Here is a 19,265-nt window from a genome sequence, read left to right as displayed (position 1 = left end):
AATCGCATTGTGGTTTTGGGATGTAAAACCCCAATAATTATTAATAGTATTGTTATTATGTGAAAATTCCTGTGATAAGTCATGATAAAAAACTTTCGATGCTTTTTTATAGGCTTAGCGACGCAACACCTGAAGTAAAACTTTTAGTGTGCCGTTCAACCTGCCTAAACGAACTTCCACACAACGAATTCCTCGATATTATGAAGCTTTTTGTTCCCCACGGTTACTCCATATGCATATTCTGCGATTGTGTGTCAATGACAGAGTGTGAAAGAGCATCATATGCACGGTGTGCACATAGCCCCAGTGACAGCGCACGCTCGTGCGTGCGCGTGCAAGTGCATGTTTGTACACGCTCATGCAAAGTGCACCCTCCTGCGTGCTTGTATGACCACGTGATGTAAACAGCCAGCCGCAAGTTCAAAATGGCTTCCAAGGGGCCGGCAGTGATTCTTATCGGCCATTGGCGCAATCAAACTACCTGTGCTGCAAGACAAAATACACAGCCTTTACAACAACACTTTCCGCAAGGTCCACATTTGTCTTAAGCCTGCTGAAAAGACTGGAATTAACAGAAGGCGCAACAGCAGCGAGTCGGCGTGCCCCAGCATATCTCGCTTTCGCATAATTGAACAAATCCACCACTGCCGGCATGTCCACTTGTGTAGCTTCTGCTGGTTTATCCTCTGGAACAGCAGCTTGAAAAGTGAAAACTATTTCTCTTCCGCGTCCTGCATGCATAACTTGACTTCTGCACAAAATAATTTCTTTAGTTTCTTACCGAAATGGACGGGAGGTGGGTAAAGGTTTCGGAATCACAAAGAGTTACTAAATGCTGTAATGGTGTTTTACAGCATGCTGATTATAAACCAAAGGGTGTAAGCTTACGCTTTTCAAACTCCCATATTGCTCTTCCCTTTAAGATGGGAGGTAACTGCAATGATATGCTTTTCTTCATTTTTGAATGGGGGGAGGGGTAACATTGTGTTGATCTTTGTAGTGTGCGCAATAAACAAACCAATTCTGTAGACACCACTGCACATATATATGCAGTGTATTAACTGCTTATTGAACTTTGTATCAGCCGAAGAAAATAACAGTACTTAATGTAAGGCCCTGAACTGAACACTGTAATGCTCTTCAAGGTTTTGTCTTTGTGTTCTCTTTGGTGCAGCACTACATTGGCCATGGGAATGCCATCAACGAGCTCAAATTTCATCCCCATGACGTCAACCTTCTGTTATCAGTCAGTAAAGGTGAGTGACCTTCGTAACTGATGATGAGGCTGCACATATCACAAAAGGAAGTTTTTAGAGACAGATGCTGTTGCTGCTTCTGCAGATGGGCTTCACCTCTAATTTTAGATGAAGTGAATGTGATGCAATAGTGCAAGGGCTGTTTAAAACGCAGCAGACCCTCAGGCAATGGCGTAAATCAAGAAAAATCACAAGGGGGACACACATCTTGCCATGGCAGCCAGTTCGTCTTTATAAATGTAGGTTTTATTTTTAAAATGTTCATGGGTTCATACCTCGCATAATTGCATTGTGCTATTGAGTATTCTCGGAAACTGGTGAAATGGAAGTTCCAATTTAAAAACTGTTACATAGCTAAGAGGTATTGAACCAAGGTACATACTAGAAAATAAACAGGCGCCAGAAAAGTTGAATCAGAAATATTCTGTACAATATGGGTGATGCATACCTGCCAACTCTCCCGAATTGTCCGGGAGACTCCCGAATTTTGACCTAATCTCCCGATTGTACGAATGCTATCTCGAATCTCCTGAACAGCAGAAAACTTTTGCGTCTGTCTGTCTTGGCCCCCGTTCCACGCATACTTTGGGCAGGAAGCATTCATGTGAGTTCTTCGAGAGTGTCTGCGTTAATGCGACGTGTTGTCAACTTGAAACCTATAACAACGCCCACAACTTCAGATCGCCAACTGCCAATGACGATCGGTTGGTTCGGTGGAAGGGGAGCGTGCACGCCACGGCGGCGGCGCCGATCGAGGTGGCTGCGTGAGCGCGGAAATGTGTTGCGGGCGACCTCCGCAAGGATCGCTAGCTACCACCACTGAAAACATCTTTCATGAGCGTGGCAGGCAGGAATCTTTCTAGAGGAGGCGTTGTTTGAAGCACGACCGGGTTTGAAGGAAGTTCAAGCGCAATTTGTACGCTAGGCCTATGCCGCCTGCCTAAGCGTCAGTTGTGTTCGTTATGTAGTTAGGGGGGGGGGGGTGCGTGTTTCCCCGAGTTCAGTTGGGAGGTATATGGCGGTGTTAAAAGCAAAGAAGAAGTACTTGCATGTGTTTCTGGACTCATACACAGCTAAGCTTCCGTGCTTTGCGACTTCACGGAAAGGTGACAAGTACGGATTTTGTACCACGTGCGCCTGTGATGTAGGCATTTCGCACGGCGGCAAGGCCGACATAAAGGTGCACATCACTTCACAGAAGCAACAGAACTGCGTTCGTGCTGACGAAGGGCAGGGCAACATCGGAAGTTTCTTCCAAAAGAGCTGCGAAGACAGTGCGATCCACGCAGAATGCCTATTCACGTGATTTCTTGTAGAACACAACTTGCCACTAAGCGTTAGTGATCTCGCAGGACCGTTTTGTCGGAAAATGGAACCAGGTCCCCTCACAAGTAAAGAAGTTTGGTTCCCTCCGCTACAAAAACAAGAAGTAGAGTTTCTCATGATGAAAGAACACAGCAGCTCAAAATAAACATCCTTACCCCTGTCTGATGTCAGTCTTTAGTCTCAGTAATTTCTGATATGCAAAAAAAAAACTCCCCCCCCCCTTCCCCGTCGCAGTCTCCTGAATTTTTATGCCGCTAGGTTGCCAGGTATGGTGATGACCACCTAGGTGATCAAAATGTGCGTTCAACTAGCATAGCCCTTAAGTTTCCTAGATTTTGACATTTTCAGAGGGTCCACAAATGAGAGTGCAGTTCCTGCATGCATTGACAAACTCTGGCAACTTTGTGTGGTCTACAATGTCTTGATGAACATGTGCCAGAGACATGCAGTTCAGTTGTTCGTCCCCCATCAGAGTACGCAGCCCTGTCTTCAGTCTTCTTGGGGCACTAAGTAGCACAATCGTTGTCGAGCAATCGGACTCGTACCTCATTGTCAGTGGGTTCCACCAAATCTTTGATATAAGTAAATAACGGTAGGTGGTTGGGGACTCTTCATTTACTTTGCATTTTAACACCCAGCATAATGAACATTTTTGGCACGTCAGAAGTAACCCACAGCATTTCAAAAAGCTCATGCTTTAGAGTGCCTTTTTAAATGAAAAGGAATTTTCCCTTTTGTACTTAGTTTCTGCTCTTGGGAAGGGCTTATGAGGCACACCTTAGTTCAGGGCACCGAAGACATTGACCATCTGGTGTTCTTGAACGTGCACTGACATCGCACAATTTTGCAAGGTCTTCAGACTTCAGGGTTAATTTTACAGAGTGCGCTACACCTAACTGTCAAGGAGTGTGAGATTTGAAAGATTAAAAAAGAATATTAAAGCCAGTTCTACACCTGTGAAATCTGAGTAAACAGTGGAGCTGACAAGCAAGCGCCGCCACCTGGCGAATGCAGATTGAGTTCTTTCTTCTATCTTTCTTTATCTCTTTCTATATTGCCCTCTTTCCTCCTTTCCCTCCTCCTAGCCCTTACATTACTCTTTCCCACGACTTGCTATGCTATACTGTTCATGGTTATGCTATGGTGTACACTCTTACCTCCTCCTTTTCCTCCTTTCCTCACCCTCCGTTCCCTTTCCCACATCCTTTCTACACTATGGCATGTCTATGGCATGACTGGCCTTGGGAGAGTGCCGTTAAAGGAACCTCCCAAACTCTCATCCGGCAATGCAACTCTATACCTGGCGACAACTTTCTGTGGCAGCACAGTCAAAGCTACGTGGGCGGAGCTTCTGCACATGTGTTACTACGCCAAGTAGTCCGTTCGCGGGCGATTTCGGTTTTGGTTTCGCGAGCGCATACATGTGCGTTTCCATACGAGTATTCATGGCTCATGATGTATTTGGGAATTTATGCAGATAGTTTATTCACAGATATAGTCGAAATATATCACATGACCTGATATACTTAAGCATGCAGCACAAATACGTGGAATCGTTGCTGAGCTCTTCTGCAAATCATATTATATAACGCTAATGTGCTAGCGGTTCAAGTCCACGTGCAAAGCGAGGACCATTTAGTATTGTTTACATTTATTGTTTGGGAAAGCGATAGAATATTTTGTATTGCGAAGGAACGCAGGAATCAGCTTTATTAAAGCGGTAGGTTTTACTTTTCAACAAAAAAAGAAAAGCGACGGCCCAGCAGTAACTGCGCAATTGGAAATCTTACGCAAAGGTAACAAGCCATTTTCTGAGTTTAGGTGCACACAAGGTCGACATCGTCGTTTTCCTACATTTGGAGACGCTATAACTTTCTGGAGACGCTCGCGTTATTTTGTTAGGCGACGCGAAGGCATCGAAAGGCAGCAGATATCTTGGCCACGACCAGTCAGGAGCGGGCGTCTCACGTGTGCGATTATACAAACGGGTGAAACGCGTTCCTTACTCCCGTGGTCAAGGATGCTTTTTTTGGAAATTGAAAATCACGCTGTCAGTCGCATAATAGTCATGAACGCGTCCGTTGCCGAGGCAAAGCTGTGCATGGGTGATTTTGTCACCGTAAATCGCTCTCATTCAAAACGCCAAAACGCCTCCCGCCGTAGACGCCGACGGGCACGGTGTTAGACGCAATGTACGGTGCGACTGTATCAGTAATAGTAGGCAACCGAAATACCGACCATGTATGCAATGCATTTTATGAAATGGGCCACTTATTTTACGTACTGTTTCCAATCGCAGTTTTGCTTTCAAGCGGCTCTTCTTGCTGAAGACTTGCAGGTCGCCGTCGTCAACGTCAAGGAAGCTATCGCGATGAGAGGCCCACTTGCCATGGTGGTATCACTTGCACACTTCTTTCTCGGCGATAGTATGGGCAAATCAACAAAATAATTCACAACGCAACGCTGTCTTCGTTTCTTTCTGGTCGATGAACACAGATCACCTAACGAACACGCGCTTATGCTCACTTGCAAGCTTCGATGTGCACCTGTTGCAGCCGAGCGACGCCATCGTTGTTGAGTGGGGACGGAAAACGTGACACGGACACCAGAAAACCTGAAACTCGAAAGAGAAAAAATCGCAAATCCTTTACGGGATTATCATTCTTACTTTCAATGCAAGCAATCTTGAACGTAATACCTATTTCTTTTCTTTTTATGTTTTCTTTTATGCTACGTATTCTACAAAAGCTAGCGTTCGCAGACTACATACAGAAGGGGAGTAAAAAAGTGCGTGGTTCGGTTGCGTAGCCTTGGCTGTGCTGCCACAGAAAGTTGTCGCCAGGTATAGTGCAATTTACCATCATAATAAACCTGCATGGTATATATCGTGCACTGACCTTCCGCACATAGTCAGGCCTTTCCCATTGAAGGTATGCTGGAAAAATATCAGCAATAAACGAAGAGCAGGTTTATAAGCACACACTTTCCTAGAACGACGGACATTACGTGCGTGTCCTTTCTTTCAGACCACACACTGCGGCTGTGGAATGTGAAGACTGACCAGTGCATAGCCGTGTTTGGTGGGGTCGAGGGTCACCGGGATGAAGTCCTCAGTGCGGTGTGTGAACCTTTTCTATCTGCATTGTTTGGCTTGCCTCGTAAGTTTCTTTAGTTTCCCATCCATCCTTCAAAACCCATGGTGTCAGTGCTGTTTTAAAATAACGTTCACTGCATAGAAATCTCAAATGCCGGTATGTGCGTGTCATCATCATCACCACATGGCATCATGTGTCGCTGTTGCACCCGACATCTCACAAGCCTCGAACAATGAATCATGCATAGAATGTGCTCTGCTGCCACTCCCTGCTTCACCTTCACCCAAATAAATGCGAGGACATGCCAAGTTTCTCGGATATCCACGACAGCAGTTACTCTACTGACACTTGTAATCATATTCGTAGCGCAAAAAACCAGACGCATACACAAGTAAGGAACACAAACACAGGACGGGCGTTAGCGCCCGTCCTGATCGTGATCGTGGCCTGATCATGATTAAATGTGACCATGTAGCAGCACCTGATCTGGATCTAGCCTAATCTGGATCGACCCTGATTACAATCAAAAGTTCCCGTGTGACACCGGTATTATATCCGTGCCACATGGGCGTTTGGAAGGCCTTCCAACCAATAGTCTATTCACTTAGTGGTCAAGCACGAGCTGCTACACTGGACGTTTCGAAGGCCGTCGAGTCAACTGAACACCCCACAACTCTATAGAAACTTTGAGCAACGGAAGTGGAAACAGCACGAACGTGCGCTCTCGTTCTCAGTGTGCTTGTACTCCTGATTAGAAAAAAAGAAATTTAACCAGTATGCTTTCAAAGCAGTTATGTGAGCATTGTGAATTATTTAATGAAGTGTTTTTCCACTTGAAATGCGTGAACTGCACATATCTCGACAACAGCAACATGCTTACCTTCATTGTGCCATCTTGCCATATATCACTTGCCACAGTTTCACTGCTCAACAACTTAAGGGGAGACGTGGGTCTTGAAAAAAGTTTTTTTATTACTTAGGTTAGCTGAATGAAAGTTGGTACACTTATTCAGATTTTTCTGCAGATTCCAAATCTTCCAAGTAGATTTTTATTATCTGCATTAGAACAAAAGATATGAGATTTCTGAGAGCATATTTCTTACGGTACTTTTTGGCAACATTGCTTTGTCAAACACAAGAACAAAGTATGTGGCAAGACTGCCAGAGAGCTCATCTAGCCGATGATGCTAATTTTATTGTTTTCATCAAACTTCAAATGCAAAATAAATGCACGCAAATATGTGCGAAAAATTTTTGCTTCACACACTTTATGATTATTGAGAGTTATCATTTGGTAAACAATATTATAAGAAAATAAATAGCATCATCGGCTAGATCAGCTTTCTGGCATTCTTGCCACATACTTTGCTTTTGTGTTTGACGAAAAGAAGTTGCCAAAAATCCCCGTAAGAAATATGCTAGAAAACGTTGTAGAAACAGCATATCTTTTGTTCTAATGCAGCTATGAAAAATCTACTCACAGATTTGGAATCTGCAGAAAAAACTGAATAAGTGTATTAAATTTTATTCTGTTCACCCAATTATTAAAAACGCACTTTTCAAGACCCACGTCTCCCCTTAAAAACTAAATATGTATTCACAACTACGAATAAACAATTTATTGAAATGTTTAAACAAGAACCACTGACATATTTGTGCTTTTAAGTGAACTTATATTTTGAGCTACCATTACTGGTAGCTCGTATTTCAAGGGTAGCACGGCATAACTGCACCTAAATGTCGGTCATTTATGTTTCCGGAAATCGCAGAGTAAAACTGTCAATATTTTTGTATGTTGTCTCCATAGGAGAGCACGTAAACGATAGAAACACAGCGGCCTCCATGATTGCTGCAAGAAATCCCGGACGTTGCTGTCAACACTAGATGGTGTGTCACACGTGGTAGTAGCTCTGAACATGCTTATAAAGCACGAGCCACTGGTTTACAGGCCTACAAGCAAAGCGGGCAAGCCATTCATATGTGCGAGTGTACTTGACCAGCACTGTACAAGCGTGATTGCTAAACTTTGGTCATACATAGCAGTATACTTGGAAACACTGGGTTGAGCTCTGTGCAAGTGCTCATAAAGTGCAAATGCTCCTATTAGTGGAGATCATACTTTGCCTATCATGTGGCAATTCCTCTGTGTAGCAGGGATTTCCAATGAACAAGGAATATGGCAGTGTGCTTGACCGAGTTGGTTGGTGCATAATGCAAGGGAATGTCCTGTGGAAAGCATAAAACGGCAGGAAGGGGAAGATGGAAGCTTCCGATGAAAAAGTCCGTAAACAGTGGGTGGGTGCTCGAGCCGACGTTTCGACAAGTAGACTTGTCTTCTTCAAGGCTGGAACTTGTCGAAACGTCGGCTCGACCACCCACCCACTGTTTACAGATTTTTTCATTGCGGAAAACATGAAAGAAGAGTTGATCATTGTGCAGTGGTTAGTCTGTGATGGAAGTGTCCGCAGGTGGTCGTGGTGCAGAAATTGATGTAGTAGACCAGGAGTCTCAAACTCACTTCAGCTAGCATGCCGGCAGTCACGAAACTTAATCCCGCAAGGGCTGAGATAGTAAAGAAGGTAGGAGTGGCGGGGGCTGGGGGAGGGGGTGGGGTTGTAGTTTCTACAAAATGTCGGCTAACATTCACAGGGAAAGGCGGCGTTTCGCTTGTGTCATATATGGGTCATTTCTGAAAGAGATTTAGCCTCAGGATTCGAAGGCATATTGATACCAACATCCAGAATGACTGATCTATGGGATTTTGAAATATTGTCACATGGTCGTGACATTGTAAAAGACAGCAGTCCGCATGTTCAAGGCAAAACTCTTTATTCATGTGAACTTGTGCCAAGGAAATGAAAAGTTCAAGCACAAGCGATACACGCTGTACACTGATAGCGGCAAGCACTGTCGTTGTTCGTCAGTAATCTGATTAGCAGTAAAGCACGTTGGCATTTTATGCCTGTGGCATTGAAGATTCCAGCGTTATCGTTGGGGGCTGCATTAGTTCCAGAATAAAGTCTGCTGTTCTCGTTGCGGGCTCAGGCTTATCAGAAGATTCTAAAATAATCAGGAAGGTTCATAGACACACGGGCACAGTTTGCGCAAGGTAGTGGTTATACGTGCAACGGACTGGTTACATAAAAAAATATAAAGAAGCGCGCTTGGCAATATACAGCTTTTGTTTCATAATTATGCTTCAACACAAGGTGATCGCATGGGGTGCCTCATGAAAAAAATGCTTCAGACCAGTCATATCTTCGTAGGTCATAAACATACTCATTTAAAATTTTTTTTTAAATATGGGATGAAGACAGTCATGTGCAGGTTGGGCTAGTGAAAGGTGCATGGCCGCATGTTTGCGCTTCCTATTGTCTACAGTATGTTTGAACTGGTTCATGGTGCTAAGTAACATCATAAGGGAGGAAAAATTTTCAGAGGAAGAAGCAGGAACAGTTGGACATTGAGAAAAAGAAGAGAACTGCTGCTCTTGTAGGAGAGCTTTGATTGAAGACGTAATAACTCATGAAAGATGCCCCATATCAAGGCTCTGCTGCAGCAGGAAATTGAGTCTTTGCAACAGTAAAATCAGTGCCAATTCAAATAAACTAGCTGTTCTGTTTGTATATACACAGGAGTTATTGTGTCTTTTAATACTGTGTTTTAATTGTGAAAGAATCCATTTAGCCAAGGGAACATAATAAACCAGTACGGTCTGCAGTTTATGCATGTGCGCCGTCTTATTTTCTTTTTACTACTCGAGGACTTACTTCAAGTTTTCCAAGCAGGATTACCGATTTGGCATACATCAGCGAAAACCTTAAAAAGTCAGGGAATTTGCAAAAATCAAATTTTTAGACACCCTGAATGTGAATAGCGCAATTCGAGGACCTCTTGGCATGCATTGTCGTGGCTGTGTGTGCAACCCTATTTTCAGTAGATGCAAGATTTTAACTCACTATAACTCAACTCTTACAATGAAAATCATTGAGGCAGCCACCATATCACATGTGGGTGAGATTTTCAATAGCTGCCCCTCAGCAGCATTGTGTGAAAAAGGGCAGACCTTCCTAAATAAAAATGCCAGAGTGATACCGACATGAGAAGAATGTGTGCTCAGGTGGGATGTTGTTTTTTCTTTGTCAGGTGTCCAGTATAAATAGCTGTGCAGTTGCAGAATATGCATTTTTTTTTTAAGTCATCGCTGCATTTGTCTACAGCGTGTACCTCCTTTTGTCCCTGTTGGTATCTGCACTGTTTATGTTGAGCCAACAAGCCAAGTTGAACACTACTCAACTTCGTTTCTTGTTGGATCCCTCGCTTTTCTATAAAAGTGTTTTGGCTTGGCTGCACATCCGGTGCTTTCAGATTTTATTAGCCAAGCTGAAATTGTATACTACAAACACAGAGGACGAGTGAAGAGGGCATGCTTTGGATATTGTTTTCAGGACTTTGACCTGTTGGGCCAAAAAATAATGTCTTGCGGCATGGACCATTCCCTGAAGCTCTGGAAGCTGGACACGGAACAGTTCCACAAAGCCATCCGGGAATCTCACGTCTACTGCCCCTCGAAGTCGCAAAGGTTTTTCCACATTGTGGCTTTGTTATTGCTTTCCTACACTGCATTATTTGTGTACACTCCCCAGCACCTAACAGCCATCTTATAGGGACGAAACAGAGCAATACAGTAAAAGCTCGTTAATTCGGATTTCTAGGGACCGGAAAAAATGTCTGAATTAACCGAATGTCCGAATTATCGAATGGCCGAAATAAACACAATAAATGCACGAGTTTTTTCAACATACCTTTACTTAACAAAGTAATCGCAGATGCTTGTCTGTTTTCGAGCAGAAATTCGCGCGGACACAATTTTTCTGAGCCCTTCAAGGTGCTCAGCAGCTCGCATGATATCTGCAGTAGAGGTGTGCACGGGCTCCGGGTAGCCCGAAAGCCCGAGCCCGACCCGGCCCGCGGGCCGGGCTCGGGCGGGCCGACGTATTTTTACCTCGAGCCCGGGCCGGGCTCGGGCTACTTGGAGTTTTATCGGGCCGGGCTCGGGCCCGGCGCAAAGCCCGACTCAAGCCCGAAATATAGAGAATGAGCGGGAATTGTTTTCCAGCACGCATACCTCGCCTTTTCCACGACCGCCCGTTACCGTTTTTCTTTTCCATTGCAGTTGTTAGCGAGTGGAGTGACAGTGGTGAGAATGTAGCATTTACAAAAGATGAGCTCTCCGATTATGTCTCTATGGAATCGCCCTCCTGTCCATCTGAAGTTTTAGTCTTCTGGAAGAACAAGCAGCAGAGATATCCCAAGCTTGCCAGGCTGGCAAAAAAGACATTAGCAATTCCGGCGACGAGTGCAAGCAGCGAACGTAACTTCAGTTCGGCGGGCTACATAATGCAAAAGCGCCGCACATCGTTGAAGCCGGAATTGTTGGACTACTAGCTGTTTTTGCACGACAATTTGGAATCTGTGGAATAGAGACTGTTCGTCGTGTGTCGTTTGATCATATTTGATATGCTCAATAAAATGCCAAAATGCCGGAAAACGATGTTTTGTTTTCGCAGCGAACCTTCAAAAAGCCGGGCCGGGTCGGGTCGGGTCGGGCCCGGGATTGGGTTTTCGTACGTCGGGCCGGGCCGGGCGGGCTCGCAGCCCTTTGCCGTCGGGCTCGGGCGGGCCTTCGACAAAGTCAGCGGGCCCGGGCCGGGCTCGGGCTCCGAAATACGGCCCGTGCACAGCTCTAATCTGCAGTACCGCAAAAGTTTCACCCGTCAACCACGCTTTTCGGTTGGCACGGTAATCCACGGGAAGATTGTTGATGTTCTTAAAGCAGCGTGGCTTTTGAACCTTTCCGATAACGAGAAGCGGCAAGCGCTCTGTTCCCGTCACGTTGGGGGATAAAAGTACGGTTACTCGTTCCTTGCTTCTTGCCGCCGATTGAAGGATCCCCTTTCATCACTCTTCATCACTTCTTGTCGGGAGAGCCCGTTAATCAGAGCACGCAAAATTTCTACTTTGGTGGTGAAGTCCTTGGCCTCGTACTTGCGCCGCTTCGCCGGCGTTGCCATCGGCGGAGAGTGCGGTCGCACGAGAAGTCAGCACAAAAGCACCAGCAACGATCAAGCTAAAGGAGCCGTACTGAAACGTTCATCGATAAATCGGCGATCAACGATGCAGCACACCAACGGGAACAAAGCAACAAAACCCACACTATAGTGCCTAGAATATACTTACTAGTGTGCCGACCGCGGGCGTCGCGGTGGCACGGAGAATGATGCCTTCCACCGGCGGCCACCAGACGGCGATAGCCGTAGGGACCATGCTATGCCGAGCGGCGTCTCTAGCCGACGCGCGCGCCTGTGAGAGACGCCGACGGGCTGTCCCAATGCAGTTTTGCGCAACGGAACGTTGGTTGAGGTGCAAAGCGTAATCGAAGGAATGTGATTTCGTAGCACTAACAAGCGATCATACGCACAGTTATCATTAATACGCTGCGCGATACCGGCTGTTTCTTCGGAAAATTCTATTATATGCGACACATGACTACAAATGCTAAATTCACGGCAATTTGCAGCTAATTACCTTACATTTACTAATGATCTGTTTATTTACCTAAGAACACATATTTTACTAATTATCCATTTAATCAGCTAACGACACATGTTTTACTAATTATCTATTTAATCACCTAACGACACATATTTTACTAATTATCTATGTAATCACCTAACGATGCTCAGTGTAGCAATTATTGAAGTGCTTCTCACAAACGACAGCCGTCGGAGTTAGTCTTCGATTTGTGCTCTTTATATTATTCTCCCACTCGGCTAAACCTAATTAAATCTCTGCGTCCACAGGAGCGCTGAATAATGAGAACCGCTCGTTGTTTCAGCGGTAGCCACTCGTACAATATGGGACAAAGCAGGTGCTGTCTTTACGCCTCCATTTCTGCGACCACATCGCGGTTCTGTGAACAGAAACAAGTGCGAAGCGCGCGCACAGAAAAGAAACCTAGCAATGACATGCGGAGACGCCATAAGGTATACTGGCTCGAAAGCGACAACGCCCCACAAGTTTACAGCAACGGAATATTTCTTAACTCCGTGATCACAACCGACTACGCTTACGAACGGGCACGGGCGCTACATGAGAAAAAAAGAAAAAAAAAACGCGGCCGTGGAATGGGCATCCGAAGCGCAATTCAGCGACGCGCGTGCAACGCGCACGCTTGGCTTGATCCGCTCGGTTAGCATGGTCCCTAAGAGTGTCGCCGTCTGGTGGCGTCCAGTGGAAGGCATCACCGTCGGTGCCAGCGTCTCACATTGGAAACCCTCGGCGGTCGGCACACTAGTAAGTATATTCTAGGCACTATACCCACACGCGAAAAAAAGGCGTTTAACCAGTCTCAATCCAAGCCAAGTCGATAATTGATGTCCATGGCGATGCTGCGTTTGAGCTTCACTTTTGTTCCGAATTGTTCTTTTTTCGTTTTCGAGCCTCGCCAGCGGGCCGAAAGTCGCCGAATTATCCGATTTGCGGTCAAATCTGTCCGAAATAACGAGCGCCCAGTCTCATAGAGTGATGCATATATTTACAGGGACCAGATGACGTGTCCGAATTAACCGATTTTCCGAATTAGCGAGAGTCGAATTAACGAGCTTTTACTGTATTGCTTTCTATGACAACAAGGATAGAAAGCAGCACAAAAGTTTGACAGAACACAAGACAAAGAAGGGATGGCAACAGTGCTGCCTTGCAACTGATTTTATTTTTTGGCTGGCACCGATAGCAGAGGCTGAAAGGTGTTTGCCAGAAGGAGTGGACGTTCTCGTGAAATGTAGACAGAAGAAATGTGTTGTACTAGTTAGACAGACAGACTTTTTTGAGAGCCAACTCAGTAACCCCGCTTCCCTCAGATAAGGGAAAGGTTTCTTAGGCCCGTATTCTGAAACGTTCCTTACCTCAGACCATTTCCTTACCTTACGTGAGGAGCCCTTCATCCCTCCTTATCTTAAGGAGCTCCTTGAGGGAGCCAGCGTATTCTAAAAGGTTCCTTCAACCTTCCTTTTCTAAGGGCCGCCTCAGTAAGGTAAGGCGCGTGTTTCACAAGTCTGGGATTGAGAGTACATGTGAAATACGGACTAAACGTCCATTTTCAAGCAAGAATAAGGAATATTTTTTAGGCATAACGATGAATGATAACGTGTACACTGCTATTGTGGGAAATACTGACTAAACGTCCGTTTTCAAGCAAGAATTAAGGAACATTTTTTGTGCATAATGATGAATGCGTACACTGCTTTTTCGCGACATGGGTGCACAGCCTTTTCCATTTACTTAACCTTCGCCTGTTGCAGAAGACAAAAACAGGATGGTCGAGCAACCTTGGAGCTCATTGCGTTCATTGATACATTTCAACGGCCTGTTATGTAGGAGCGAGTAATAAAGACCGTTTAAAGTATTGAAGACATGGGTGAAATTGATTTTCATAACCGAGCAGAGTTAAGCTTGTGAAATCTCCTCGCTTTGGTGCAAATTTGACTCGAATGTACTTATGTCCAAGTAAATTACGATTTTTACATTCGAAACAAGGGCGCGTCTATCGGGTCGTGCATCGCGCCTTCGTGGATTGACCTTTTTTTTTCCTAAACGAGAAAATCTTACAGCAGCGATTCCCAGAAACCCAAGTCCTGATAGTATTTAGATATATGTGCAGTATTTCTTAGTAGTCTTACAGTGTGGTGCCTGGGAGTTGCATTCCGAGTTGTCACAAATGGTCGGAATATTTGAAGAATGTCACCCGTCGTCATAACACGTATTCCCTTCTAGGATTCTGTCAGGTTCCTTGACCTTAGGCTCGATTTCACCCGTGATCATCTTTGCCGGACATATGAGCTAGGCTCGTACAAGCTCAACTCCGCACAGTAAGCTTGTCAAAAGGTTTATTGTTGCGACTTGCTTCTACAACGCATTAAAATAGTCATGCTGCCACAAAGTAGGCGCCAGCTTTCAGGCACAGGTCACTCGCCTGTATCACGACGGATTACTAATCTCAGTGGCTGAGATAATTCACAGAAAAGGAAAGGAGGGTTTTCTGGGCACACACTGTAGCGCATGCGGCTGCACCCCTGTGTTCGCTGAGACCAACGTGATTTCTCTTACCCGGACGACCGCACCTGTCTCATTGTGGAAGCAGCCCGCATGGCATGTGAAGAATGCCATTGTTAGCCTAATCCAAACAAGAACTGCCTTTCCTGGAAGACGGCAGCATGAACGGTGGGCGATGAGGGGGCCTACCGTTTCGCATTCCTTGAGTCTGTTCTTTTTTTTCTCTATTCCTGTAAAATGCCTTGTCCTCTTCGCGCTGCGCAATCTTAACGCCAAACGTTGACAGCCGTTCGGCCGCACGCTCAAAAACACGCCTGGCAAGCAATTTTCCAACAACGATGAGGATACAATTAGAGCGAGCTTGTGCAGAAGTGCAAGGCATCGATCGAAAATACGAAATCGGACACACTGTCGCTGACAAAGTACTGCAGAGAAGCGCCCTTTCAGTGCAAGTAGCAAGGTAAGAAGGCCTGAAGGTAGCCCTAGAGCTACCTTAACTTGAGGGAGCACCAAGGAGGGCCTCAGTGAGGGAACCTTAGTAAGGATCATTTCAGAATACGTGATAAGGCGTCCTCAAGCAGTTAAGGCCCCCTCACTGAGGTAAGGAGCGTTTCAGATTACGGGCCTTAGTCTTAAAGGGAAGCTGAAGTGACTTTAGAATTTGGTAAAACTTTGTTGTTAACAAGGACCAACATTATTGTCGACAATGGTGTAATTTTTTTCGCTGTTGTGGCAGCAGGAGCTTTAAAATACACGAAAGAAAAGTTTGTCTTTCTCTACCCATGCGAACGCACCGAAAGTGTAGGCATGAAAATGAACTAACCGGAACTGCGTCATTGTCGGTGGCTTTGGCAGAGCCGTGCAGTGCTGTCGTATCTCCAACTGCGGCCTCCGAGACTAGTTCTGGCTGCGCGGGTTAGTGGAACTGATCGGAAGATCATGTTTTAACAGTGCTGATGTTGCCGACGACGCGGCACACCGAAGATGACATCACGGCGTTCGCTCAGCATCTCAAGAAGCCCTGCGACTGCAGCCGCTGTTTTTTGCCAAGAAGTGCTATTTGCGTTCACTTCTGTGAACTCTTACATTGGTTTTAGAATTCAGCAGAGATCAAACTATGATTACGCACTCCAAAGTCGTTTTATTTTTAAAGTGCTTCAGCTTCCCTTTAAAGAAAAGCTTGTTTTAGTCAAAAGTAGAGGAAGCAGTCTGACCAGCTTGCACTTTCAGAGGAGTTCCCTGGAGAAAGTAAAAGCAGAGGCCAGGAAAGACTGGGCGTGCAGACATGGACACAAGAGGGAAGTCAGTGAGAGATTTCGTCATTTGTGGTGCCTTGACTTCTCTCTTGTGTCCATGTTTGCATGCCCAGCCTTTTAACATGGATACATACCAAGTAGCTCAGCTCTCTGTTATTTGAGGCCAAGAATTTATGTAATAAAATTGTCTCTGCATGGTTTGGTTAAATCCGTTGACAAAAGCAAGCTTTTGAGGTTGCATATGTTTTTCAGTGTGAAAACTCACAATGTAGATATACCGCTAAAAGTTATTGTCTCAAAAAGTGGTACCTGGCAAAAAAAGCGTATCCTTGTTCTTGCAGAAGACATTGAACCTGTGAAATGTAGATGACCCATCTTGCCACCTATAGCACACAAAAGGAACAAGGCACAGAGGTACGACGCGGACACAGCGCTGTGTTCACGTTGTACCTCTGTGTCTTGTTCCTTTTGTGTACTGTAGGTGTTAAGACGGAATACCAACATGACCAACCAAGCTCATAATCTTTCAAGTAGATGGCCCATCTTGTGCGAAAATATGATGAAGTTGTCATGCTTTTAGAGGAATGCAATGACAAAAGCTATCTGGCATGCTGTTTCGACGTAAAGGATCTTTGCTATTCTTTGCCACATCGTGAACTCACTGTAAAATGCCGAGCAACGCCCTTCAGCAAGTCGAAATTACCAGCAAGGTGAGGGGAGGAAAGGGGGCTTTCTCGGAACGGCACCAGAATTCAAGATGGTGTCAGCAAAGTTTTCCCTCCAGAAGAAAACGGAGTACATGTGGACCTCCTCAGAAGTACTCTCGCTCTTTTTCATGGCACAGCGCATTACAGCGACAGCTCACAAGCACAAGAAATGTAGTGACAATGTGGTCAGACCGCGTGAGGCATGGCATGGAAGCATCTCCGATAATGAGCCAGCGCAACTCCTCTAAGCAACAAACACAGATCTCGGAGGCCTTACTTTTACTAGTAAATATGTTGTCATAGGCACCATCTTGAAATTCAGATCTCGAAGGGCGTGCTTTTGCTCACTGGACCCTGAAAATCAGTCATGACTCATGAGTGTCTTGCACCAAGTTTAGGGTGCGATCATTATGTGGGGAGAGAAAGAAATCACATTTTGACGACAAATTTCAGGTGAAGGTGCCTTTTTCGCAGTGCCTTTGGTTGCCTAAGAAATCCTTCGCATTTAATACCGTTTAGCGGTGGCTGCTTTTGTGTAAGGCAGATGGGCCGCTGTGCTAACCAGAGATTAATGGAGCTTAAGAGACCAGTAACCAGAAACTCACCATCTAATCTTTTTTTACATTGTCAAAAGTGTAAATGCATGCCCAAGTTTGATGGACGCGCCGGCACAAGACTGAAAGAACCATATCTAATAGCCTGGCATATCGATAGGGGTGGAAGCAAGTGCATGAGCCAGCCATTAAATAACTTACATAAGGAATAAATCAAATGCCTGAACTGTCATCTTTCACTTGGATCACCATGTGTGCTGGATTGACAGGTGCCACTACCATGCCTGCGCTTGTGCAAATGAGTTTTTGTGGTTACTTTCTTTTCTGCCACTGTGCACTCTTTCGCTTGGTAGTTGATGTTCTCTTGTTCTCTTCCCTTCTATCTGTGTTGGCACGGCCTAATTCTTTTATCATGGGTTAACTATATTAATGCCTTTCTCTTTCATTCCCTTCATAGCAGACCATTTCCTACAGTGCGGCAACACTACCCCGACTTCACCACACGTGACATCCATCGAAACTACGTTGACTGCGTCCGTTGGCTGGGAAACTTTGTACTGTCAAAGGTAAGGAAGCTCTGAGTAGTAGAAGCAGCATGATGTTCATTACCATTGTTGCCGCCACAATCAGTGTGGGAAAAGTTCAGATAATATCCATATTGTGCAGCTGATCTAACAGAATTTAAGGGGCCATGACACAGTCACCCAACCATTTGTGGTTTTCAGCAAAAAATAGAAGTATAGAGTCCATTGTACCTATACACATATGAAAAAATGCATTGTACAAGAATATTTCAGTACAAAATTAGCCGTAGAACTCGCTGGCTATAAACCCCACCATTTTTCCATGGCGTGTGTGACGTCATGGTCTGCATGGAGCGGAGGCGTCGTCTCCTATGAAAGTTTCAGCCGCTGCAAGTCGTTCAATTTCAATGCCGAGCTGAAGAAGGCTGAAATGGCTCGATTGCACCAGGGAACCAGATTGTTTGCCAGAACGCACACTCGCACGGCAAGCAGCTTGTTACGTCACGGCTCGCAAATGTGCCAGTTTTGCCCGACTCTCAGGCCGCTTGCATCTTTATAAAAACATTCAATTATGAATTAAGTGCTCAACCAAATGCGGTGAAATTTTGCCAGCTTCTTCGTGAATGCATGACCATTAACTCACATAACACGGATTATGATAGAAAATTGAGTATCGTGGCCCCTTTAACAATTATTGTGTATTAACAGGGCTCATTTCATGCCAAACAACCTGGACATTGTGCTCGACCCTCTCTGATTCTGTTTTTAAAAATTGTGGACGATCATATTCATGCACTATTTTCCCTCGTGAAGTATTTTTGCATGAAAAAAGTTTTTTCTGTCCCTCACAGTGATTTGAATGTTGCCGTAACTGTCGAAACCTAGGTTGCCAAGCAACCCTCAAAAATGCAATACTGCACGGAATCTAATGAAAGCAACTCACAGTGAAGCCAAAGAAGGTATAGGGGACATTATTTGTAGTCTTTTAGTGTAGTAATTGTGACATATATGGAAAGGAATTAAAGAGGATAAAAAAATGAAAAACTTTGCCACTGGTAGGGACCAAACCTACGGATAACACTATTGTATTTACATCAGAAACATGAGTACAAGCGTAAGCGAAAACAACTTCAGTTAGCTTGACAGTTCTAAACCGTTAAAAAAAAAAACACACACACACACATCCCGTGAAGATGAAGGCATGAGACATAACTGACTAGTCGATTCATAGACAATGAAATAAAGGTGCTTTAAAATTATTTATGCTTACGTTCACAGGTGCATAAGCACCAACACATCCACTTGGACATCTTTCTTCCATCATGTCGGCCACACTTGGAGAAGCAATACTATCGTTTTTCTTCAAGCCAAAACCTTCTTTAACTCTGTAAAACCCACTGTATCATATATGATACATTAAAAATAATGCTTCA

At 44.9% G+C, this 19,265-nt stretch overlaps 1 protein-coding gene across 3 annotated transcripts in view; it reads left to right on the top strand.

The window, feature by feature from the left end:
• The window catches only part of LOC119395795 (polycomb protein eed), a 43,772-nt gene that overhangs the window by 11,339 nt on the left and 13,168 nt on the right, over positions 1 to 19,265 (top strand). Inside the window, exons 6-9 of one of the 3 annotated variants that reach the window (XM_037662805.2) lie at positions 1,175 to 1,256; positions 5,609 to 5,700; positions 10,126 to 10,259; positions 17,769 to 17,874. In XM_037662805.2, coding sequence (XP_037518733.1) covers positions 1,175 to 1,256; positions 5,609 to 5,700; positions 10,126 to 10,259; positions 17,769 to 17,874 — 414 coding nt within the window. Of the gene's footprint in view, positions 1 to 1,174; positions 1,257 to 5,608; positions 5,701 to 10,125; positions 10,260 to 17,765; positions 17,875 to 19,265 lie in introns of all 3 variants that reach the window. The other 2 variants (XM_037662804.2, XM_049416769.1) reach the window with 2 other exon arrangements.

Source organism: Rhipicephalus sanguineus, chromosome 6 (genome assembly GCF_013339695.2).
Source record: "Rhipicephalus sanguineus isolate Rsan-2018 chromosome 6, BIME_Rsan_1.4, whole genome shotgun sequence".
Classification (NCBI taxonomy): Eukaryota; Metazoa; Arthropoda; class Arachnida; order Ixodida; family Ixodidae; genus Rhipicephalus; species Rhipicephalus sanguineus.
This window is presented reverse-complemented; position numbering and strand designations above follow the sequence as displayed.